The following is a 26,498-nucleotide window of genomic DNA, read 5'->3' on the forward strand; positions in this document are numbered from 1 at the left end:
CAACATTAAGCACATCCTATGATTTTTCACTGTTTTATTCTTATGTTTCCCATACCTTTTACTTTTCCTTTACTTGTTCTTTGCTTTGTTATGCCTAATTTAGATTGTAAACGATACCTGAAGGAAATTGCTAAGTGATATTGGTTAAACACATTGGCAATAGTGATTACTTATATCTAGTTTATTCCTTTTCTCTGTCTTATAATTAATTTTTAAAAATCAGAAATAGTTGGAAAAGTTGATCTGTGTAATCGTGTTTCTTTCTCAGGTAACCTTGTCCTCCCTTCTTTTTTCTTTCATACATTTTTGACACACTTATTTCTTGTTTTAAATTAGATCACAAGTTTTGCTGGTTGAGAATTGTCTCTTACCATCTGTTTCTATAATACCCAGAAAAGTGGTACTTCAGTCTTAATTAAGGCACTCTTGTAATAAAATAATAGCATTTTAAATATTGAAAAAAAAGCTGTCGAGGACGGAGTGATGGGGTCTCTCATACAGTCTGGGTCAGGCCCTGTCAGAGTTTTATCAGCCAGGAAGACTAATTTAAACAGAATTTGCTACTTAGTAAGCATCCAGTGTAAAGTATGCCAACCTGGCTGAGTATGGGCCTACTAGCTTAAACCCAGGAGCGGCTGTGCTGCTGCATTCTGAACAAGCTGCAAACAGTAGGATTTGTGGCACCTGGAGAGCAACTAAGGAGGAAGCAAGGTATGGGGAGCATGCTGCCACTCGGACAACCAATTGTAAACCAATTTTAAAATTTTCAAAAATATCAATACACACACATTGGTGCCTCTGTACTGATTTGTGTTTGTGATCTCTTTTATGAACAGTGTTGCTTTAGGTCTGATTTCTATTTTAACAGACAGACGCAGAGAAGATTCCATCATACAAGTTTTTGCCTCTGATGTACCAGTTGGCTGCTCGAATGGGAACCAAGATCATGGGCTGTCCCGGATTTCATGAAGTTTTAAATAATGTAAGTAATACGTTATTGCAATCAGAAATATTGTGATGAGATTAATGATACAGAAATGCATCTTAACACTTGTTAAAACTTCTAAACAACATGCATTCCTTGCACAGTTCTTGCTGAAGTCATGTAGCCTAAATTCTTCCTTTACAGAATGAGACATAGTAAACTTGTGAAACTTGAAACATAAAACTTTATTTTTGTCAGTATGACCCGTTCCATTAAAAAAACATTCTGTATCGCACAGACCTTAAAATACAGACTTAATTATTCTGTTACTATCTGGAAAGGACCATGAAAGGTTTAAAAAAAAATCATTCCTTTCTGTGTTGATTTTAATATGAGAGATCTGAGTAATATTTGATTGTGCATTTACTTCTTAGTGTAAAATTTTGGTTTACTGTTCTGATTTGTAAGTTGTACTATTTTATTACATTTTTAATAACTGGCTCGTATTATATTTCTTGACAGCTAATATCTAGAATTTCACTGGATCATCCACATCATACTTTGTTTATAATATTGGCTTTGGCAAATGCCAACAAGGATGAACTCGTGACAAAACCAGAGGCAACAAAAAGAAACAGACTAACAAAAAATGTACCGAAAGAAATCTCCCAGCTTGATATGGTACTCAAATCAAACAGAATTTTGTCTATCAATCACTTAGTTCTGGATTCTGGATCATGTTTAATAGCATAATATCAGAAAGTTAATTTAAAAGGATGTTATGATGCCAAGCTTTCTATATGTGATTTTTGCTGAGATGAGGAAGAATGGGGAAAAATTTAATACTGATTTGAAAATCAAGATTTGTAATTGTGGATATTGGGTCCCGCTAGCCTTGAGAGTTGTTACTAATATCAGTCAGAACATTGGTTTCAGAACAAAAAAAAAAAAATCCTCACCTTTCCTGAGGCCAGTGTCCCTCAGTTCAGAATATTGTAAAGGAACTGGTTTTGGATTTTTCACCCCATAGGATATTCTATAGACATTCAGCTGCATCCAAGGTTTGAGTGAATTCATAAGTGAGAGGCCAATAATGACCAAAGTTTTTGTGTTTTAATGTTAAGTGAGTGTTTAATGTAAATCTGTAAGATAAAATATTAGGGTTTGTGCGGTATGGGTCTGATATATTTGTATCTTTCATAGAGAAAAATAATAATATTAATGCTATTGACTTGTAACATTATATTGTGACTTCTTTTTAAGTTAGCATTATTATTTGTTTTGATTGATGGTTATCATTGCTATGATTATGATGCTTTTTCTGACTTTTATTTGTTGGAGACCCTCTTAGGCACTTGTTGGTCACTTTCTTTGTCCCCTCACCCTCTCATAATTTCTTGCTTCTCTCATATTTCTGTCCTTTTCTCGTCTTTCCTGGATTTTTCCCCCTTATCTTTTTTACATATTTATAGCTGGCTTTTCTCCTCAGCTACATCTACACTAGAAGCATCTATCTACAGAAGTTACTGTTAGAAGAGATGTTCTGACAAACTACACATAAAAGCATATCAATCTTTTGATCTGCTCTGTTGACAAAAGAGCTCCCAGAGTGTCTACATGGTGTTTTTGTTGACAAAACACATTTTGTGTGTAAATGCTTTGCACGTTTTGTCAACAAAACCCCAGTTTGTTGGCAAAACCCTCTAGTATAGATGTAGCCCTCCTCTGGTAGTTCTGGTCCTTTTCTCAACACATAAGGAGGCGCTATGTAGCTGTGGACTGTGGTTTCCATAGGTGGTGTGCTTAATTCAGCAAAGTTGAACAATGTGGGAGCAGAAAAGGGAAGTTTGTGTAGGCAAGTTTCACCCTTGTGTGTGTAAGCTGGTCCCCCTGCCGGCTACATCAGGGACAATGGCAGAAGTACGTATTTTTGCCCCATGTTTGCAGGAGCATGGAGAGCAGATCAGATGTCCTGCAGCTTTCCCAGCCTCACTGCCCCACTTTGTCAGGATATATCCACAAATAGTCCACCGTCCTTCCCAACCCCCAGGTTGAAAAACACTGAGTTAGCATTTATATAATTCCAGGTATGAACTGCAGCAGGTATTCACTATTTGTCTTTCCTCAGTTTTCGCAGGATAGCTTCAGTGCTGTTTGATGGCTATAATACTGTGTGTCTTTTGACGTGGCAAAGAGTAACATGCAAAATTTGTTTATTGATTTATATATTTGTTCTGTAGGATCGAATGGAGGCTGCCAGCAATATAATTAACATAATAAAAAGTAGGAGACCTAGGATGGTTAGTGGTGTAGAAGCACTTTGTGATGCATACATCACATTAGCAAATCTTGATGCCACTCAATGGAAATCTCAAAGAAGTAAGTAACTTGCAAAGTGGACAGTACATAGTAGTTAGTGAATATTTAGGCAAGGTATTTGGAATCACAATTACTAGGTTTTATTCCTGTTTCTACCATTGCCTTATCTTGGGGAGGTCCTTGAGTCTCTCTAGGCTTCAGTTACCCGTATGTAAAATGGGCATGATACTGCATAGCATGGTGATAGGTCAGTGTTTTCTTTGCCTTGTCCTGCCAGTTGGCTGTGCAGCTCCTATGGGCTTGGAACTGTGGCCAATCAGAACTATGGGGGTGGAGCCTGTGGGTGAAGGCAGTGTATGCAGAGCCTCCCTGGCTTCCCCTATGGGTGGAGGCCTCAGGGCCCTGTTGCTGCTTCCAGGAGCTACTTCAGATAAACGCCACCAAGAGCTCAGCCTCTACCCCAATTGCTTGCCCCAGCCCTGAGCCCCCTCCCACACCCGAACTCCCTTCCACAGTCCACATCCCATGCACTCACTGCCTGCCTCAGCCCTAATCCCACGCCTACATCTGCATCCCCTTCCACACCACAGCCCTAAGACCCCTGCCATATTCTGAATCGTTTGACTCCATGCCCCAGCCCAGAGCCCCTTCCTGCATCCCAAATCCATCATCCCTGACATCCCCAGAGTTCGCACCCTCAGCTGGAGCCTTCACCCCTTCCTGCACCACTACCCCAGCCTGGTGAAATTGACTGACTGTTCGTGGAGGAGAGTGAGTGACGGGGGTGGGGAGGGGTGCTGGAGTGAGCAGTTGGGACAGTGCCTCAGAAGTGGTAGGGGCCTCGGGGCAGGGGGCAGGGCAAGTTCTATTTGGTTTTCTGCAGCTAGAAAGCTGGCAACCCCCCTGGTGGCCACCTCAGCTTTTGGGGAGCTTCCTTCACTCTTAACTGGGAAAGAAGTATCTTCATCACAGCAGTCTGGTTCCCTATATGGAAAGGCCAAAGATGCTCTTTTCCTCACTCAGATCTTGGGCTCAGGACCCAGATTGAGCAACCTTGTGGGTGAAAACGGGTAAGTGTGAACTGCAATTGTTGATTTAAAATAATGCATTGATTTTTAGCTGCAGAAGGCATAAGTATTCCTGCTGGCCAGCCAATTACTAAACTGAAAAACTTGGAGGATGTTGTTGTTCCCACCATGGAAATTAAGGTGAGATAAAGTTGAGATATATGTGCAGTTTAATATGCATCCTAGGTGTTAACTTCCATTTCTTTTCAATGGAGGTCAAGGCATGTGGTCCTTTGCTGTGATCTTTTCTTTTTTTTCCCCCTTATCTTTAAATGCCCTCTTTCCCCATCTTTGTTGCGTTTTTGTATGTGCCTACAAGTACATTTTCACACAGTTGGATATTTTATATGTTTTCCTGATGTATATTCATTGCTTAATAGCATTTCATTGGATCTTATTAAGGTTATTTTTAGTGCTAGGATCATTAATAAACAATTTGACCTTGGAGACTACAGATATCCCATAGTAACAATCTTGCGTCATTTAAAGTGTAATGAAATTTGCAAAGCTTCAGGTTTATAAGAAGAAAGCACTGTTTCTCAGTATAATGAATCTCTCTCATTTTATATTTTATATATAAATTTATGTATATATATATAAAAATATATATAAATAAAAATTTTATAGTAATTTTTAATTATAATTTCAGGTGGATCCTACTGGGAAATATGAAAATTTGGTGACAATAATGTCATTCAAGCCAGAGTTTCGCTTAGCTGGAGGTCTGAATCTGCCTAAAATAATAGACTGTGTAGGATCAGATGGAAAAGAGAGAAGGCAGCTTGTCAAGGTGAGCTCTATCCGCTGTCATTGACAGAGGACAATATTCTGTTTCTACCAGCTGCAGACACGGAACCAAATTGTAAATGTATTTAAGTGTTGCTTTGCTAAATGTTTCAATGCCTAACTGACTTAGGATCCTCGTTCTCATTTTCAAAATTGACATAGGCATTTGTGAGCCTAATTCCCACTGACTTCAACAGGACTTGCTTGTCACCTTTTGAAAATTAGGCTTCTCAATCAGATGCCCAAATAACTTTAAAAATCATGGCTGTGGAGAAAGTTGTGATCTGAGTACAAGAATAGAAGACTGGAACTCTTCTAAGTTCTCATTCCAGCTCTCTAGCAGACGCCTATGTGCTTGGGTGTATCACATAGAAATCTCTGTCCCTTTCCCAGTAGAGGTTGTTTTGAGTATGTTTGTTTATATAAGTATTTTGTAAAGGAAATCATCACGTATCTAATGTATGCTACGTTTGTAGATATGTCCTCCTGCAATATGTGTATCTAATTCTGTCCACTACTGGATAGAACGTGAGACCTGCCAAAGTGCATAATTATGCTTCTTCTAGAGGTGGGCCGTGTTCCTGTTAATCATTGCCATACATATGCAGATTTTTTCCATCCATGAGTGGAATACTTCGTTTTGTGGGCACCAAGGCATGTGTGAATGTTCACTGCCAGTAGAAAAAACAACAGCAACCAAAAAAAAAAAAAACACAACTCTCTGCTAATCAGTTGGCTGGCATTTGAATTTCTGTCAGCCTCATGAGCACACCAGGTGGTGGGAGTGTGTATTGAAATAAAACATTGTGTTTTTACACTGCTAACTAATGATGAACAGAGGCAGAGGGCATGGGGAGGGGGAGGGCTGCTGTGGGACCGGCAGAGGTACGGTGAGGGAGGGGAGGGGAACCAGGCTGTTGCAGAGGGGCATGGGTCAGGCTGCTGCAGGGCCGGCAGGGGGTGGTCAGGTTGCCTCTGGTTGGGGCTGCGTGGCTGGCAGGGGGTCAGACTAGGGTAGGTTGGAGCTGGGGGAAGGTATTAGCCTCGTATTAGTAGGGGAGTTCACTCGTAGAGTAAATAAAGGTAAGTAAAAGTGTCCCTCGTTTAAGCGAGTACTCATTAGTAAAGTACTCATTTAATGGGGGATGAGTATATTCTGTGACCTCGTCAAAAGCTGCGATCTTCAATCCTTACGACTAATTATGGGATTGGGTGTAACATTGAATAAAATAGCATTTTTAAAAGCTTGCTAACATACTGAAGTTATGTAGGTTATTGGAAACTCTTAAGAATCAAAAATAAAATGTTTGCCATTGGAAGAAGGAAAAACTAGCAGATCAGCTGTATTTTCAAACTGCTGAACTGTTCTAGAAAACCAAACATTAATTAAATTTGTAGCTTTACTTAGGTGTATAGGAGAAAATTTAATGTTTTATGTTTTGTGAAGGCTCTTGTGCTCCTCAGAGCACCTTTATTGCAATAAAGAGGAAGTTAGATGTTAGAAAAATTGTCTTTTTATTGCTTTTGTATTTTTTATAAAGGGCCGGGATGACCTGAGACAGGATGCTGTCATGCAGCAGGTTTTCCAGATGTGCAATACTCTACTCCAGCAAAACACTGAAACCAGAAGAAGAAAACTCACCATCCGAAGATATAAGGTAATTGGCATTTGCTGTGGTAGCAGAGTGGCAGTAAATGATATTTATGCAGTGTGACAATTTTACCCTCTTCTTTTATCTCTGTAACCTAAAAGCTAGCTAAAAATACTGCATGTAGTCAAGAAATTAACTGTTTCCTTGGAAAGAGTCAGAGTTCCAAAAAACTAAAGGCCACCATTTAATTTTCCTCAGGCTGCGTCTACACTGTGAGATCAAATCGGTTTTAAGTCAGTTAGCCTGATTTTTCCAGGTGCATGTCCTCACTGTAAATTCCATTAGCTCGATTTATGGACCACTAAAATCAACATGATATCCAAGTAACTTGATGGGCGTAGCATTTACTTCAAATTTAAGAATCTGAATCGAGGATGCAGAATGTCTTTAAATCAAGTTAATTAGCCAGGTGGAGGAGCCTTGTGGATGACCTATGCCCCACTTGGGGTTCACGGGTTTAACTTAACGAACTAACTAATTAGCCTCCACAAGTGTCCCATATGTCCTCCACAATGCCCCACAGTTCTCCGCTCTGGCCTCTTACATCTCCACTCCTCTCAATTGCATAGGAATTAAGCAACAGGACTGTTATAATTGGGCACCTGCAAAGCCCATGGCTGTTAGGGTCATGAGAGGTTGACAAATCTTCTTTCGTTTTGTTTGCTGGGAGCTCAGCTGTGGGGTGTTTAGTTCTGTGTTTACCCCTGTAGCTGCCTTTTTTTCTGCACTGCCTTGTGCCAGCCAGTGGCCCTCCATACCATGCGTCAGGTAGGCTGCGGGTGGGGGTCATGCTTGTCTGGTAGGATGAGAAACTTCTTTTCGGCTCTTTACATGTTGTCCTGACCCTCCATTCCCTCCCCCTGGAGGCGCCACACAGTCTGGAACGTTCCCGCGTCCAGCCGTATCATGTGGCTTGACCCCGAACCAGTAAAAGGATATGCTGCGCAAGGTGCTAGGTAGATTGCACATGGTGAGGGTCACGATTTTTGGGGGGGTTGGCTGTAGCTGGCTCTCTTTTAGCCTCCCAGGGGATGTCTCCCTCGGTGATCACAATTTTCAGGGGCTGACTGTAGCTGGGGGTCTAGTAGCTTCCCCAAGCCATACATGTCTCAATGAAGGCAATGTATTAGCTATACAATTACCACAGTCATCGAACTAAGGCTTGCAGCAGGGAATATTCGTGTCTTAAGGGTCTTCTTTTCGATGTGCAAACCTGGCTGTAGTCTGGGGTCTTTTAGCCTGATGATTCATTCGAGTTACAGTGTAACAGCTGTGTCTGCTTGGGCATAAGGCTCTTCTTTCTCAGGCGGCCTAAATGCAGCTCCAGACCTGAGAGAGGCACTCCGTGGGCAGTCACGATTTGCGTGGCTGTCAACTGGGTACCCTCTTTTAGCCACCACGGCCCATTACTGACGATTCATTTGAGTTTCAGTGTAACAACCTTGTCAACTTAAACATACTTAACATGGCAGGGGAAAGAGGGGAATGAAATGTGGGAAGATGGCATCATATACCCACATCTACTTGTGCGGGCAGAATGCAACAGGGCTCAGAGAACTGTGGGATAGGTTTCCACAATATACTGCTGCAGCACTCAATTTAAGCTTGATTTAAGCTACTTGTGGGTGGCAGCAGCAAGTCGATTTTGTGGGGAGCATGTGGGAAGGTGAAGGTGCTCCAAAATCAAATGGATAAAATCCAGCATTGAGAAATCGATTTTATCGTGTAGTGTGGACGCAGCCGCAGAATGTAAAGTTCACAGAAAAATTATCTCGTGCCCTGATATCTATGTGAATACCCTTGGAAGCTTTCTTTGTACAAACTTGAAACAGTAAAATGAGAGAGCCATGTACTGCCACTCACTTGTAAGACACAGACCCTTAGGCATTTGCACACAAGATCGTTGGAGATTTCTCTTTAATTTCAGTCTTGCAGGATCACTGACAAAATCAACTGTGTCCAGAAGCCCTATCCTTGCAAATGCAGGATCTGATTGTCAGAACTGTTTTTGATGAGACAAAGAATGAATTTAATATTTCAGCTCTGGATATGGGAGATTAGTTTGGACTTTACCCCTTCTTCTTCCCTATAATGTGTACAATGTGTTCAACATATTTTAAAAAAAGTTAAGATGAGCTGCTAATAAATAGTTTTTAAATTAAGTTTGAATGAGCTTTATCTTTGACAAATTGTACATGTCCCTCAGTCATTAAGTGATTTATCTTAATTAGTTATGTATATTGTAATACTCTGAAGAACTCCTGGATTTCACTCCGTCTTGCTTAAATAGTCTTCAGTCAGATCTGGTATATTTGTAAACATGCAAAATGCAGGAGGACAGTTAGGAAGGAAAAATGTTCATAGGGTTTTTAAATGTATATGGAAGAAATTATTATAATGAAAATACAAGCTCCCTCTTTACTATGAGATTAGAAATCTTTAATAATCCATCAGCAATAAACAACAAGAAGACAGATGCAAAAAATGGATAAGGGTAGGAAGGAATCAAAACTAAAAGAGATGACTGTTACACAATAGCGAGAGGATTAGTTAGTATCCATACCAATTCACTCAGCTCAGGCAGCTGACAAAGAGAGGTCAGTTAGAGCCAGTTGTGATGTGGACACTGTTGACAGATGCCGCCAATGTGGTGTTCTGGCTTTGGCAAGATGGGCAGTGCCACAGGCTCTGACTGAACTACCTAGTAAGAACACAAAATCAGGTCTCTCATACACAGCCTTGTTTCAGACTCTCTTCCTACTACACAGACATCTGTTCATTAGTACCTGGCAATAGACTAAATTAGTGAGATTTGATAGTGGTTTAAAAGCTGGCTAACATATAAGTTGGGGGTGCCACTATGTTCATCTAATTTCTTTAGTTTCACATATGTTCATTTCAGTTGTTATATGATATCTTAATTCAAGCAATTGCTTGTAATAACCCTGTGCAGTTTGAAAACAGAAAGCAGTCAAGTAGCACTTTAAAGACTAGCAAAATAATTTATTAGGTGAGCTTTCGTGGGACAGACCCACTTCTTCAGACCATAGCCAGACCAGACCAGACTCAATATTTAAGGCACAGAGAACGAAAAACAGTAAGCAAGGAGGACAAATCAGAAAAAGATAATCAAGGTGAGCAAATCAGAGAGTGGAGGGGTGGGAGGCAAGGTCAAGAATTAGATTGAGCCAAGTATGCAGACGAGTCCCTGTAGTGACTCAGAAAGTTCCCATCATGATTTAAACCACGTGTTAATGTGCCAAATTTGAATATAAAAGCCAGCTCAGCTGTTTCCCTTTCCAGAACGGTGCGATAATTCTTCTTAAGTAACACACATACCTTTAGGTCATTGACAGAGTGCCCCATTCCATTAAAATGTTGACTAACTGGTTTGTGGATCTGGAGTGTTTTGATGTCTGTTTTGTGCCCATTGACCCTTTGTCTAAGGGAGTTAGAAGTCTGTCCAATATACAAAGCATCTGGGCATTGTTGGCACATGATGGCATATATGATGTTAGTAGAGGAGCATGAGAAAGTGGCTGTGATTCTGTGAGTAACCTGAACTATTAGTCTCTCTCTCGATGGTCACTCAGTAACGAGTAAGATGTCTTCATGTCACCCTCCTATAAGTAAGTCTGTTGATGGCTTATCAGCCCAATTCTGGAGCTGCAGGTCTTATCACAGAAGGGGCAGGTGTTGGAAGGGTGGTGGGCATTTTATTACACTTTTTTCTTCTTCTCCACCTTTCTTCGTCTGTGTTGCAGTGGGACCTGTCAAATTGCACCACCCCATCGCGGATTACTGTTCTCCACTGGGGCCGGTCTCAGGCAAGGTTATTCCAAGTGTCGACCCTGGTGCTGTACTTTTCCATGTGGGCCTTCAGCATGTCCTTATATCACTTCCACCGGCCCTCAGTGCTCCGCTGTCCCTCCTCCAATTCAGAAAACAGAATCTATTTTGGGAGGCGCTGATCAGACATCTGAACCACGTGACCAGTTCAACAAAGTTGTTGATGAATGATAATGGCTTCTATGCTGGTTATGTTCAGCTCTTCCGGGACACTAGTGTTCACATGCCTGTGCTCCCAAGAGATATTTAGAATTCTCTTGAGGCTGCTTTGATGATCTTGTTCAAGTGCCTTCAGATGATGCTGTTAGTAATCATTACATGATTTTACTGTGTGATCAAACGCGGAAGCTCAGAGGGATAATTATGTTGTATTGCAATATTAGTCATAGCTGTAAATGCTTCCTCAGCAGTTTCTTTTGCTAAAATAAGGTCTTCCAGTTGGGCTTAGAAAAAGTTATATAAAACAAGGGATGTTGAACTCAGTAGTACAGACAACACTCATACCTTTTTAAGAAATACATGTGGTATTGGTATTCTTTTCCCAGGTGGTTCCCCTTTCTCAGAGAAGTGGTGTCCTGGAGTGGTGCTCAGGAACAGCTCCCATTGGTGAATTCCTTGTGAATCCTGAAGACGGAGCTCATAAGAGATACAGGCCAAAAGATTACAGCAGTACTCGTTGTCAAAAGACAATGATGGTGAGTCACAGTAGCAAAAAATTTTGCTCATTCAGGGTAATGTAGAAATTGTTTAGAGTTTTGACGTTTTTTTAAAAAAAAATGGTGATAATGAACAAATTACTATTACCAGCATAATATTAAAAAATGAGAATACAGGCAATAAAATAGAACTAGTTAACTAGATCTACTGGTTTATAAAACAGTAACCCAAGATTAATTACAAACAGTCTAAATTATAAAGTAGATACTTGGTACAAGAAGGAACAAACTATAATTAGGTCTCCAAGAGTATGATGTACTAATCTCATCCATTCTCAAAGCTCAGTTGGAATGCAAAATGACCTTTTGTTGGAATCCGAACACGACATGCTATATTCTTCAAGTGCTTGCTCATGTCATTTCCATTGTAGGTGTGCGTGTGTTCATGTGCACAGCCATCAGAGACTTTTGCCGTAGCTGTACCCAGAAACCTGGCCGTGGCAACCCCTGGAGTGTGGCACCCAGGACACAGTCTATCAGGCACCACCAGCCCTACACACTCTAAATTCCTTCTGATCGTGCATGGCGGTCAGTCGGAGCACCTCTGTCCCTAGCTTTGCAAATGGTCAGTGGTTTCGTGTCCTGTTTAGCCTTGTGTCTTTCTGTAAATAGTTTTAATTGTTATTGGTTAGAAAGTAGTTAAATACTCATTATGTCATTAGATAGATAATGACCCAGTAGGGACTTAGCCTCCAGTGGGGCATTGCCCCAGTCTCCAAGTTTCAAGCCCTGCTCGTTGTGTTGCAAGCCCATGCCTGTTAGTGACCTTCTGAAGAGCTGTCTACAGTGTCTCTGAGTAACCCATATAAAGAAGCACAGTTTTATCTGCCAGAACTTTCAGTTCCCAACCTTCATCATCCCAATCTCCAGCATAGCATGGCCTGGCAAAACATTGCGGGGTTGCGGGAGGCTAGAAGCACTCATTTTGAGGGTGTATTTAGTAACAACGCACCAGAAAACTGCCTGGATATTTTCCTCTTCTTTCTCTACCACCTTTTTCCTTACCACTGATCACAGATTGCCTCAGACCATTGGGTCCTGGACACAATGGCTTGGGGCCACATCCTGCAATTTTGACCACCCCGCCTTCACTGCCCACCCTCCTTCTCATGCTTCCCCATGGATTCACCTCGCAAGCAACTCCTTGCTTAGGAAGTGGAGAACCTCCTACACCTGGGGCCATAGAGGAGGTTCCTCAAGATATGATAGGAAGAGGATTCTATTCCTGCTACTTCCTAATCCCAAAGGCAAAAGCAGGGGCTCAGACTTACCTTGGACCTTCAGGGCCTCAACAAGTCTCTCTCAAGTTCTGCGTGCTATCCCTGGCCTCCACTATCCCCTCTCTCGATCCAGGAGACTGGTACACTGTTCTCAATTTAAAGGATGCCTACTTCCATGCCTCCATATTCTGGGATAAAGACATTTCCTGAATTTTATGGTGGGTGGGCACTGCTTTCAGTTTGTAGTGATGCCCTTTGGCCTGTCTTCAGGCCTCAAGGTGTTCACAATATGTTTGACTTCAGTGTAGCCTTGCCTGAGGCATCAAGGGATTCAGATCTTTCTGCATCTCAACAAGTGGCTTAGTAAGAGCAGGTTTCTAGAGCAGGTCCCCAGAGCAGATCCTGAACAGCCTCAATCCCTTCCTCTCCACCTGCAGCAACCTGAGTTTCCTAATGAAAAAATCCATGTTAGTGCTGTTCCAAAACGGAGTTAATCACACAGGTCCAAACAAGGCAGGCACTCCTGACAGAAGCACATTTCCAAGCCATGTCGGACTTGATTGTCCATATACAAAGCCAACCGCTCACCACTGCCCACATATGTGCTCCTGATGGGTCGCATGGTTGCATGTATCTATGTGGTATCTGAGGCTGTTATGAGCATGACTGGCCACATTCTAAGTTCCCAGCAGGCACCCTGTGGGCCATGTGGTCATGGTGCCAAGCCTCATCTTATTGTCTCGTAACTGGTGATGGGATCCCAGGTTGGTGTATCAGGGAGTCCCTTTTGCAACCTCAATGAACTCACTTACTTTGGTATGAGATGTGTTGGACCTAGGCTGGGGACCCCATCTGGGCAAGTTCAGCACCCAGGGCAATTGGCTGCTGATACACATCTCATAGAACTGGAAGGGACCTGGGAAGGTCATCGAGTCCAGTCCCTGCCCTTTTGGCAGGACCAAGCACCATCCCTGACAGATTTTTTTTAAATCTATCTGCCCCAGGTCCCTAAATGGCCCTCTCAAGGATTGAACTCAAAACACTGGGTTTAGCAGGCCATTGTTCACCTAGCCCTTCATATTGTCCAGGCTTTCTTGCCCCACCTGGAAGGCAAGGTGGTGCAGATCTGAACAGACAATACTATTGCAGTGAAATACATCACCAGACAGGGCAGTGCCAGATCTTTAGCTCTCTGTTGAGAAGAACTCAGCCTCCAGGACTTTTGTCTGTTGCACAGCATTCTTCTGGAGGCCACATACTTGCCCAGAAGCAAGAACATCCTGGCAAATTGCTGCAAGAGGACTTTCTTGTCTTGCTATGAACGTTGCTCTTCCTGTAGGTGGTCAGCCTAGTTTTCCAAAGGTGGGAGGCTCACCAGGTAGACCTGTTTGCATCCAGGAAGAACAGGTGTGTCACATGTCCTGTTCTTTGCTGGGCAGGGACAAGGGCTCCCTGTTAGACACCTTCCCAATCCTATGTTCAGAAGCACTCATGTACGCCTTCCTGCTGGTGCTGCTGATCCATGGAAATCTGCTCAAGATAAAGTAAGACACAGCTATGGTCCTCCTCGTGGCCCCTGTGGGCCTCATCTGCATGGGTTTGCCATACTCCTGAGCCTTTCAGCAGCCACCCTCTTGCAGCTGCATCTTTGCCGAGACCTGCTGTCCCAGAACCACAGGAAGCTGCTGCCTCCAAACCTGGTGGCATTATACCTGATAGCCTGGTTTCTGTGTAGCTGAGCTGAGCTGGGAGGAGCAGCAGTGCTCAGCTGGTGTCCAGTAGGTCCTGCTGGGCAGCAGGAAGCCACCCACCAGAACTACCTACATAGTGAAATGGAAGTACTTCAAATGTTGTGCCTCAGATTTCTGTAGCTGGGTGGAGGAGGCCTCCCTGCAGAGCGTCCTGGACTGTTTGCTAGACCTGAAACGCCAAGGCTTGTTGCTGTCCTCTGTCAGGGTGCATCTGCCAGCCATTTTGGCATTTTATGCTTCAGGGCAGGTTGATCTTTGCCCGCCAGCCCAACCAATCACAGTTTCTGAAAGGTCTAGAGCACCTTTACCCGCTTGTCCAAAACTCATTCTCTTGTTGGGATCTGAACCTTGTTCTGTCCAGGTTCGTGGGGCTGCTCCTTGCTGCTCCTTTCCAGATAGGTCTGATGTTTGGTTGCTATAACTCAGGCCTGTAGGGTGTCAAAGATCAGGGCACTCACATCAGAGCCCCCATGTGTGATCTCGTGTAAGGACAAGGTCCGGTTGCATCTGCATCCGGCTTTTCTGCCCAAAGTCATCTCCCAGTTCCATACAAGTCAGGACATATCTGGTTCTCTGTCTGAAGCCTTATGAAGCAGATGAGTAACACAAGCTGTATATGCTAGATGTTAAGTGGGCTCTGGCTTTCTCCATAATGAGTGTGAAGTCATTCTGTAAGTCACCACAGCAGCTGTTTTCTGCCACAAACTGAACAAAGGTTTGTCCACTGTCCACATCCAGAAAATCTCATCCTGGATCACAGCCTGCATCCACTGCTACTATGAGCTGGCAGTGGTGCCCCCACCAGAAATTGTGTCGGCCTACTCCACTGTGACACAGGGTTTAGCTGTGGCCTTTCTTGCTCAGGTGCTGATCCAGGATATTTGCTATGCCACGACCTGGTCATCTGTCCATGAGTTTGTGGCATGTTATGCATTGACCCAGCAGGCGCTGGCTGACACTGGTTTCAGCAAAGCAGTACTCCAGTCTGCAAGACTCTGAACTCCCAAGTTCATGTCCTGGGATTCTGCTTATGAGTCATGCACAATGGAATGAATCAACATGAGCAACCACTCAAAGCAGAGGTCTTTCACTGTTTTATAACTTGTTCCATGAGATGTGTTGCTCATGTCCATGTCATTACTCGCCCTCCTGCTGCTGCTCTGTCAAAGTTGTCGGAAAGAAGGAGCCAAGGGAGTGCAGGGGCAGCAGTGCCTGATGCACTGCTAAGGCAAAAGTCTCCGACAGCCACACATGTGGTGTCATGCACACCTAACATGGAATGGATATGAATAACGCATCTTAAGGAACAAGAGTTATGAAAAGTTGAGTATCTGTCTCTTTTGCAGAATTAATTTACTTTTGTCTGTGTTGCTTATCGTATGTTATGTAAACTAGAAAATATTTTATTTTAATTATTAACATGAATACAGAGAAGTTTCATTGCAGTGACAGGAGTGTGTATCTGTGTTAGAGGGCGAGAGTTTGATATGAGAGTAAAGCATTGTGTATTTCTTACCAAAGAGTGGTGTACACATCATTCAAATGTTAATAGCTGAAAACATGTCTAATTTATTTGTGGTATGTTTAAAGGATGCCCAAAAACAGCATTTTGAAGAGAAGTACAACATCTTTATGGACATTTGCCAGAATTTTAAGCCCGTATTTCGCTATTTCTGCATGGAAAAATTCCTGGACCCAGCTGTTTGGTTTGAGAAACGATTGGCATATACTCGCAGTGTGGCTACATCATCTATCGGTACTGTAAAGCAACTCGCTGTCATTCTTTTCAAGATAATATATTTTCAAATCTTATCGCTGGTATAAACTAGCCTAACTATAAACAAGGAGATTAGAAAATTCTGTGGTAACAGCAATTAAGCTAAAACCTATAGGATGGGAAATAAAAAAAATAAAAAAAGTTTATTTTTTTAATGATGACTTCCTGCACCCACTTTACTGAAATACTGATTTCATTTGTCTCACTAGAAAGACACTATCAAACACTACTGCCCTTCTGTTTTTATAAGGTTTTTGATGTCCTAGAAGATTTAAAATAGTATTTCCAGTTAAACACTGATTTGCCCTGCCTAGCTCCTGCAAGAATGGAATATTTTGGTTCTGGAAGACAATTGGGAGCAGAGTGAGTGTTTAAAGTAGGCTCTACCTTCTGGTAAACTACAGGGCAAGAATCACTATTTAATATAAGATGAACTTATTTTGGAATGTTCCATGCATGCCTTCTCCTTTGGTAAATTCTAGTACAGTAGGCCTGCACGCAGCCCAGTGACATAGAATCATAGAAGACCGCAATATGCATCCTAAGTGATTTACATGGCCGTATACAGAACCACAGCCTTTCATACACACAGATTAGTTCCACACTTTGAATCCAATATGCTTGAGCCTCTTTAATCCAGCAACGCTGGAAAATAGGGTAGGCTGGATTATGGAATTTTCCACACCATGGGGCATTGGATCTAGGAGGGATGGAGGACATGTGAAGGGGATGAGGGTATGGGGTCTGGGTGTGAGGAGACTGGAGGCAGGGCACATACATGGCGCCATGCCTCCTGAAATTCCTGTGCCCCATGTCCCACCAATATGGGAGCAGCAGGAGAAAAGTCTCCAGAGAAGCCAATTGCTGCGCTGCTATTCCACCAGGTAGGAGAGAGGGGAAGCGTCAGCGCACAGAGTTGCTTCCTCCTCCCCTCTCCCAGGGTCTGAACCACAGGTGGTCCTGGATTAGGGTTACCCCAATTACAGAGGTTCCTCTGGATTACAGAGATTCAAGTGTGTTTTATGTACAGCTCAAAAGAATCTCATTGATTCACATATGACAGGAGACTTACTTGTGCATGACTGAATTTAGCAAATTAGTGAACTTGTCATCTGATAAGAAAAAGATAATGCATCAAAAATGCATGTACATTTATTTTGGAATTGTAGTTGTGCTATTTATAATATGCCAGAAGAAATGTATATAATAATCTGTTCTGTAAATATATGAAACCTTACTAATAGTTGTTCGTTACTGAGTCTGTCTACACTTGGCCAAAATTTCAAAAGGGCCGTACTAATGGCCAAATCAGAGAATACTAATGAGGCACTGAAATGAATATTCACCTCATTAGCATGCTGCTGGCCGTGGCACTTCAAAAGTTCCACGTTTCGATTGCATGCAGCTTGTCTACATGGGGCCTATTTTGAAAGGACCCCGCAAACGTCAAAATCCCCTGTCAGATGATAGGAATCAGGAGATGTTGATGTTTGTCGGGTCCTTTCGGAAAGGGCCCCATGTAGACAAGCAGTGCATGATCGAAACGCAGCACTTTCGAAGTGCCGTGGCTGGCAGCATGCTAATGAGGTGCTGAATATTTATTTCAGTGCTTCATTAATATTCTCCGATTTGGCCATTAGTGTGGCCCTTTCGAAATTTTGGCCAAATGTAGATGGCTTGAGTTTCCTCACAAATCTTTTTCTCTGAAAAGTGAGGAAAAATTACCTCTCTTTTATATATTTATAAAATGTATAGATTAGCAAAATCCAGATAGCAGAGTGAAATGTTTTTGACTTGTTCTTTATTTTACCATGCATCTTTCTTACTTGGACCAGTATGAAGACTTAGGGCTATATTGTCTGCTGATGCAAATGGGAAGCACATTTCTGATGTTGAACTGTTTACCTTTCTTTCAGCTGAAACTTTCACCTGTTTGACTTAATTCATCTCTTCTTTTGCAAACTTATTACATGCTCTTTGGTATTTTATAGTGGAATTGTATACATCTTTCTCTCATTTTTAGCTTGTGTACACAAATCAAGCTTATTCTATGAATATATTCCATTAGATTTTTCAACATTTTTACGAAAATGAATCTGTAAGGTGCACTCAGGTATTAAAATAATTTTACAAATCATGGTGACGTAGAAATAATTTCATTTTGAAATATTCTGTTTTCAGTTGGTTACATACTTGGGCTTGGAGATAGACATGTACAGAATATCCTGATAGATGAGCAAACTGCAGAATTGGTGCACATAGATCTAGGTAAGAGGAAACGTAAAAAATAAAGCTTTCAATGTTCTTTTTCCTAAAGATTTTTGTAACGTTTCACTATGTCTCTTACTTCAGGGGTTGCTTTTGAACAGGGCAAAATACTTCCCACACCAGAGACTGTTCCCTTTAGGTTAACCAGAGACATTGTGGATGGTATGGGCATCACTGGCGTGGAGGGAGTCTTTAGAAGGTAAGCAGTGCCCCATAGGTGTAATAGAGAAGCAGAAGATCTCCTAAATTATGATAGTTTTCACTATATAATATGCTGCAGAGCGTGTTGAGAGATCACTTAATATGGAGGTAACCACATCTGCATTAGTACCGTGTAACAGTCAGTTTTGGAATTTTTGATAGTGTCCTTCTGTTGCACAGCTTTTCTCCTCATTCATCACTAGTTGGTTAATACTGCCTGCTAAGGGAGTTCAGAGGTGATCAGTTATTGTTGCTGCAGACATCCATTAGTGAAGGTTTTCTACCTTTGGTGATGGAACAAGTTGATGGTGTAGTTTCTCTTGATTTTTTTTGTTTTATGGTCGAACGTGTATTGTATTGGGGAGTGAGCATGGGGGCACGCTCTGCTAGTCCTTTCCCCTCCCTTTTCAGATACCTCCTGCTACCTACCTGGTTTGATATCCAAATTCTGGAGGCTTCAGTGAATAGTTTAAATAATAAATTTTATTAAAACAGATGGTACCAATTCTAGTCGGTATGTACATCAACGATGTAGATACTGGCATAGAGAGTACACTGATTAAGTGTGCAGATGATACCAAGCTAGGAGGAGTTGCAACTGCTTTGCAGGATAGGGTCATAACTCAAAATGATCTGAACAAACTAGAGAAATGATCTGAGGTAAACAGGACAACGCTTAATAAGGACAAATGCAAAGTACTCCACTTAGGAAGGAACAGTCAGTTCAGACATAGAATGGGAGACGACCATCTAGGAAGGAGTACTGCAGAGAGGTATTTAGGGGTCATTGTGGACCACAAGGTAAATATGAGTCATCAAGGTGATGATGTTGCAAAAAAATCAAACATGATTGTGGGGTGCCTTAACAGGAGTGTTGAGAGCACGACACAAGAGGTCATTCTTCCGCTCTACTCTGCACTGATTAGGCCTCAACTGGAGGACTGTGTCCAGTTTTGGGCACCACATTTCAAGAAAGATGTGGAGAAGTTTGAGCTCCAGAGAAGAGCAAGAAGAATGATTAAAGGTCTAGAGAACATGAGCTATGAGGGAAGACTTGAAGGAACTGAGCTTGTTTAGTTTAGAAAAGCTAAGACTTAGGGGAACACGATAGTAGTTTCAAGGACTTTAGAGAAGATTATAAGGAGGTGGGAGAAAAATTGTTCTACCTGGCCTCTGAGGATAGGACAAGGAGCAATGGGCTTAAACTGCAGCAAGGGAGGTTTAGGTTGGACATTAGGAAAAACTTCCTACCTGTTAGGATTGTTAAACACTGGAATAAATTGCCTAGGGAGGTTGTGGAATCTCCATCACTGGAGATATTTAAGAGCAGGTTAGCTAGGATACCTATCAGGAATGGTCTAGAGACGGTGCTTGGTCCTGCCGAGAGGGCAGGGAACTGGACTCTATGACCTCTTGAGGTCCCTTCCAGTCTAGTGTTGTATGATTCTGTAAGCAGTGGAGCTCTGTTGGTCAGGCAGAATCATAGTAAGGCAAACTCACACACGCTCTTCACCAGATTGCATCTAAAAAACTGGTGGTAGGTATATATGTGAGTTATCAGGTGACTGATCATACAGAAAAGCAGGTTACAAAATCAGAAACTGTTGCTGGTAAGGTAAGAAACTGGTGCTAGGAGGTGTGACTAGTAACTCTACCCTGAGTCACAATCGTAACAGGTCCTGGACATCCACACTTTTCTACTCAGGAGTCCTTCTGCACATGTGTAGATCCACAAAGGTCACCCAGGAGACACCTTGATTGATAGCCCCTAGGCTGTGCTCGCTGTACTCGCACAATGCTGCTAGTGCAGAATGGGCTTTCTGTCGACTTAACTCAGAGAACATCTACACACACAGAGCATTCTGTCGACAGTCTCGGCAGAAGTCTGCATTTGCCTTGACGGAGTTATCCCCCAAAAGTTTGAGGCATAACACTCATGAACAGAAGTTCAATGTAGATACTTCCATCCACAGAGAAGGCCTGATGACAGAGAGGCCTTTTTGCTGAGCTGCCATTCCACTAAGCTCTTCACCAAATAAATCGTTTTGTTAGTCTTTAAAGTGCTACATTTCTTCTGCTTTGTTTTACCAGAGGGCACTGCAGTCCGACAGATCTCTGTCGACAGCAAGTGGTGTGTAGCAGCAATCTGTTGGACAGCGGTTCTGTCGAGATGTTGCTGTTGACAGTAACTTCTGTCAACAGATGCTTCTAGTGTAGACGCAGCCTAAAGATCTAAGCTGCATCTTGAAGAAATTTATCTTGTGCTATCAAGAAAAAACAAAAACCACAAGGATCCTGGTACCCAGATAGTCTAGACTTTTTTGAAGACCATGTGACCTTGGAAGATAAACGGGCTCATGCTGGTCAATATGTAGATTGGAGACTTCCTGGGAACACTTGGAGCACACAGCTTCTTAAGAAACAGGTGGTAATAGGTAGAGCAAAGCTCAGGTCGTGAATCACGTAGCAATATCCAGGCAAGAGGTAACACAATCAATTAGTGGCCTCTTTGGAGGAACAGACCAGTTCAAACTGGACATGTCTGCAAAGGATTTCTATCCCCTATTTAGTGAAGAGTAGCTTTTGGAGCCAGTGCAGAGAATTGCTCTCACAGTGTCAAAGCAACTTTATGGCTCTGGGCATAATATTACCACTGTTGTAAAAACATTGCAGAGCTTCCAAACTTTTTTGTGTCACTCGGATCCTGGCAGGGCTCACAAACAGCCAGTTACCTCCTGTGGCTAGGATTGCTGGGGCCAGGCCTTGGCTTCATCCCTTGAATGGATTTCTTCCAGTGCACCTCCTTTTGAGGTTATGGAACCACACAACTCATGCAGTGCAAAATTATGTGTCTTTCTCCTGTCACATCTGATTGTCCCTTTATGGGCAGCTGAGTACAAACACCATGCAGACAGTTGGGTCTGTTTTCACACTGGACCCTTTCATGCTCACAGTAGATGTAAGATTCATGGGGGGAGGCAAGGAAGTGCATGCTTAGAAAGCAAACGTCCAAAATCTCAGAGAACACATCCTTTTAGTTCACTTTGGCAGCTCTGGTAGTGGTGCTCTGAATCTGATAGGCTCAGACCAGCAGTCTGAATCCAGTAAACTATCTATGATGATGATCTATCAGTTTTTAGGCATCTGGAATATTGTTATTAAAACAACAAGGCAAAGAGCAAAAGAAGCAGAGCTGAAAAACTTGGGCCACATCTGGGGAACCACTGAAAGACTTGTCAGAAGTAGACAGGAGTGGAGGAGCTTTTCTGTTGCCCCAAACACCAGAAATGCAATGGGAACCTGATGATGGTGATGATGACTGAGTTAATTTGCAGATAATTTCTTAGTTTATATTGCTGGATAAGATGATCCATTCCTGCCTGTTATTTCAGTATAATAATTAAAAGCCTTGTTCTCCTTTCCTCCCTATTTCTGTGATTTGCTGCTGCTCACTGCTTCTCAGTAGTGATGAATGAGGAGAAACTTGTGCAACAGACTGAGAAGTATTTTGCCTGGTAATCATCTTTCTGTTAGCAGTTTCTCTCCTCATTGAACCCACCGTGGCAGTTTGGTAAATGACTGGAATACAAAATGACACTTAGAGACATAACTGTGCTAAGGTTAATTAATATATCAGGTTGTCTCAAGTTGTTGCTAATGAGCGGTTGCTGGAGTGTTACTATTTTAGGAAGAAATCTTCAGGGCTAGTCTTGAAGTCTCCAGCAACAACTTTGCTTCACCTGTAAATTCACAGGTGAGGACACGTAGAAATTTGCCTAGTAATGAAAAATGAAGAGAGAAGCTGCCAACAGAAAATTATCAGGTCAGAAATTCCTCTGTCATTTTCTAAAATGGAAACATCAGTGATGATAATCTTATAGTAGAATAATCTCTGAGAAGAGTATGAATGCTAATTGTTTAAATGATAGAAAAATACTTGGGTTTTACTAAAATGGGAACAATCCAAAAATGTGATTTTTTTTTTAATAAAATCTTTTTAGATGCTGTGAGAAGACTATGACTGTTATGAGAAATTCCCAAGAAGCTTTGCTAACTATCGTGGAGGTAAATGCTGCTTCATGCGTCCTGAGAAAAAAATGAAAGAAAATGTTAAATTCCCTGCCTTCACTTTTGCTTATTGGAATATCATGACTGTACTATCAGCTACAATGAATATTTCTGCCAGGATTTCTCATGTGGCAGTTCCATTGCAGTTTCCAGAAGTGCTCATTCCTGTAGCTTTATCTGAAGTCACATTACAGTAGTAACCATTTCAAGCATATAAATTGCCTGTTGTTCAAGATTCAGAAACTTCCGTGAGAGAGAGAAAAAGCATTCTTGCTGTGGCCAGTGCCACAGGAATTAAATTACGTGGTACCTTTAGTAGACAAAAAGTGGTTATTTCATACAATCTGCTAGAAAATATTTTTGGCCCTGGCAATTGATGTTATTTTTAAATAACAATATTCGAGGCACAATCCAAAAAAATGCTAACACAAGCCAAACATTTCGCAAAATAAGAGAAATGAGTGTTTTGCTACACCAGCTTCTTAATAGTGTCAAAATATAAGAGAACATTAGATTTTTGTACTGAAAACCGTATCAATGTTTAATCACTAAAAATAACAACCTCTTAATTACAGAGATGGGCCAAAGCAACAAAATGTGGATTGGATATGAAATTCTCCAGTGTCTGGGATGGTCAGATTTCAGGATTTGGGTTCTGGCCTATGTCTACTTCATTGAGACATTCTGGTTTTACTGGATTGTGCCAAATAAGAGTACCTTACCCAGGTCTCTAGCATGGGCTTCAGCTGTTCTATGTATTTCTTTCTGTTAGGGCATTGAACTAGTTGTAGTTAGAAATTTAAAAAGATATTTCTCTCCTGTGCAGGTGCTGCTCTATGATCCTCTCTTTGACTGGACCATGAACCCTTTGAAAGCATTGTATTTGCAACAGAGACCAGAGGATGAGGCTGATATCAGCTCCACACTCAATGCCAGTGATCAAGAAGGGAACCGAAAAGCCAGGTAAGAGAAGCCTTAATATTTCTTGCCTTGGTGTTTACACTTTTCTTACCAAAAGTTGTTCATCGTATTCAGGCTTCATGGATAATTTGATTATTTTTCATTTTTATTTTGCAATCAGAGATGACCAAGGTTTTAACAAAGTTGCAGAGCGTGTACTGATGAGGCTTCAGGAGAAGCTGAAAGGTGTAGAAGAGGGAACAGTGCTCAGTGTGGGAGGACAAGTGAACCTTCTCATACAGCAGGCCATGGATCCCAAAAACCTCAGTCGGCTCTTCCCAGGGTGGAAGGCCTGGGTCTGATCTTGAAGTATTCAGTAGGTTCAAAAGAATGAATAGAAAACCTGTTTGATTTTTGGGGAAGGGTGGCTGGGACAGCATTTTATATTGATGTTTCTTAATAGGAGTACCATATTTGAATCAACTGTGGAGAATATAAAGCATTACTGAAAAAAAAGTTTCAGGCTCTTTTAATCAGACTATTTTGTTGATCTCCAGAACCGTGTTTACCAGACACAAAGCATCAAGTGCAGTTCTAGTATTCCTGTCCCATATCTAGAAAATCTTGTGATTTTCAAGAATGCCCTGAATCTTTGCATGCCCTCTCAGTGCTAGCAAAATGCTCTTGCAAAACCTTTATAAAAATGTCCAAAAAATTGTGGAGATCAATTCAGTATTTGATAGCTTGTTTTGTGTAACATTGATGGACTATATTATTACTTCTACTATATGAATTTTAAATTAAAAGACTTTGAATAAGTCATTTAACTGTGCTAAAAAGAAGAAACAGCACCATGTATCCTAAAGCTGATGTTAAAATGATACTTGACAAAACTACAAAAAGGGAAATATTAAATACAAAAGTCTAGAGCTATAAAGAATTTCATATCCAATGAACTTATAGGCATTTATGCATTTAATAGCCTAATTATATAGCTGCTTATGAGAAGACAGGGCATTATTGCACAGTATTTTTTTAGAAAAATGATCTCTGAGCCAAATATATAGAGCTGCTTTTTGTGTTGCTGTAGCTAAAGTTGTTTTGGTACTTGCCCCATGTAAACCATGATTTTAGCGTTCTAAGCAAAAACATTAACCTAATCTCCATCTCACTTATTAAAATAGACTGATTCTAGGCTGAAATCTGACCTCTTCATGGCCTAGCTCAAGAGCAAATGCTCTTCCAATAGTTGAAATCATTGTGGTTTTGCCATTTTAAAGTTATATCTTGAATGCCCAACTGGTTTATTGAGAGTGTGCAGTTCTTCTATTTACATTTCATTGCTTGCCCCTTTATAATGAATGAAACAGCTTATTTTTGTTAAGATAGTACATGTACTGAGGAAATCTTTTCAGTCCAGGGTGTCCATGTTCTGCTTTTGAAATCCTTCCTGAGGCATTTTGTTATATTTTGTAAAGTCCAAATAAAAGATACAAAGTCTAACAACGTTTTTAAAAAAAGTCAATATGGACGTTTTGCCTTTTTCAGACCAATGGAAGCTAATGATGGGATGTTGGCCTAATTTAGCATTTCACTGACTTCAGTTTGCCTTATTTTCGCCATTTCATTGTAATTTTTAAATTCATTTTTTTCTATACACATTTTATTCCAGACTGCTGGTAGAAACTGAGACAAGTCTCTTTTAGTTTGGTGATGCTATAGGCGCACATTGCTGATATAGACAAGGTTGATGAGGAAGTTTCTTTTATCAGACCAGCTTCTGTTGGTGAGAGAGATAAGCTTACTAAAGTACATTTCCCAGACTTACAGAAAGAGCTCTCTGTGTCTCAAAACTTTTCTCTCACCAGCAGAAGTTGGTCCAATAATATGTTACCTGGTCCACCATGTCTTGTGTCCTGGGACCGACTTATTTACAATGCTGTGCATACACTTACGTTGACACTCATCAATCTTGGATTCAGCATTAAAATTAGGTCCTGGATTTCCTACTCTAAAGAGGAAGGGAAGAGTGAAATCGAGATCCTGGGAGACAGTAGTTTGTAGCTGCAATTCAGAAGTACACCTGTCTGATAAGAAAAGTGCCCCACTACATTGAAATATTAATGACATCGAGGAAAAGGAAGAAGCTCTTGAGATGTAACTCTGGAATGGCAAGCAGGAGAACACTGAGCATAGAGTCTTTGGCCAACATTTAAAAAAAAAAAAAAAAAGTGCCTAAAATTAAGCTGCTAAATAAGTGTGACCTGATTTTCAGACGTATTGAGTGACTTTAGTGGGAGCTGCTGGATGCTGAACACTTCAGGAATTCAGGTTTAAATATGGAGTTTGGGGTCTTAACTTAATCCCATATTTTTTAATATCTTGGCTGTTGGTGATATGGCCTGCAGTTTTGTCACCACTCCTTTGAAAGAAACAAAATCACTGTAAAGACGCATGTTTAATCCAGGGCCAGGGTTCTAGCTCCTAATACATGCATAGATGTAGCACACAAGTGTTTGAATAAACTTTACCCCAGTTTGCACCAGTTATGGAGAATCCCCCTGAAAAAGGACACAGTCAACTAGTTAGGCCCAAAATTTCATTTTTTTGTTAAATCAGCAATGTAAATAAATTGTTTGTTAATTTTTAGCATCAGAAATAAAATAGTTTTAAATTGAAGCATTCCCGTACTCATTGTGTGCATGAAGACCAGAAAAGGAAAATAATCAATCTGTTTTCATTGCCCAAGCTACAATAACAGCAAAAAAGAAATATATACACACTTTATGTATGTTTTCATTGTTCATAATGGAAGATGTATTCATTTTACATGGACAGTACAGTAGACCCTTGAAATGTGGAATTTCAAGTTGCACTTAACTTGCATTAACATGAGTTAAGTGCGCACAAAATCCCACTCCCCCTGGCCCTGGCTTAACCCCCCCCCTTGGCCCCATGTGGCCCTGTTTCAAACGCCCCCCCCCATGGCCCAGCTCACC

The 26,498-nt window shown here is 41.5% G+C and overlaps 1 protein-coding gene across 3 annotated transcripts in view; it reads left to right on the forward strand.

Annotated features, from left to right (window-relative positions):
- ATM (ATM serine/threonine kinase) overlaps positions 1 to 23,878 on the forward strand; it is a 128,564-nt gene extending 104,686 nt beyond the window's left edge. For all 3 annotated transcript variants that reach the window (XM_074984905.1, XM_074984914.1, XM_074984922.1), the window contains 13 exons: positions 869 to 982; positions 1,448 to 1,606; positions 3,166 to 3,304; positions 4,364 to 4,452; positions 4,961 to 5,101; positions 6,639 to 6,755; positions 11,144 to 11,293; positions 15,876 to 16,041; positions 18,244 to 18,330; positions 18,415 to 18,529; positions 22,533 to 22,596; positions 23,426 to 23,562; positions 23,681 to 23,878. In XM_074984905.1, the coding sequence (XP_074841006.1) occupies positions 869 to 982; positions 1,448 to 1,606; positions 3,166 to 3,304; positions 4,364 to 4,452; positions 4,961 to 5,101; positions 6,639 to 6,755; positions 11,144 to 11,293; positions 15,876 to 16,041; positions 18,244 to 18,330; positions 18,415 to 18,529; positions 22,533 to 22,596; positions 23,426 to 23,562; positions 23,681 to 23,861 (1,659 nt within the window). In that variant the 3' untranslated portion in view covers positions 23,862 to 23,878. The remainder of the gene's footprint in view (positions 1 to 868; positions 983 to 1,447; positions 1,607 to 3,165; positions 3,305 to 4,363; positions 4,453 to 4,960; positions 5,102 to 6,638; positions 6,756 to 11,143; positions 11,294 to 15,875; positions 16,042 to 18,243; positions 18,331 to 18,414; positions 18,530 to 22,532; positions 22,597 to 23,425; positions 23,563 to 23,680) is intronic.
- The last annotated feature ends 2,620 nt before the right edge of the window (positions 23,879 to 26,498 follow it).

The sequence above is a fragment of the Carettochelys insculpta genome, chromosome 1 (assembly GCF_033958435.1).
Source record: "Carettochelys insculpta isolate YL-2023 chromosome 1, ASM3395843v1, whole genome shotgun sequence".
Classification (NCBI taxonomy): Eukaryota; Metazoa; Chordata; order Testudines; family Carettochelyidae; genus Carettochelys; species Carettochelys insculpta.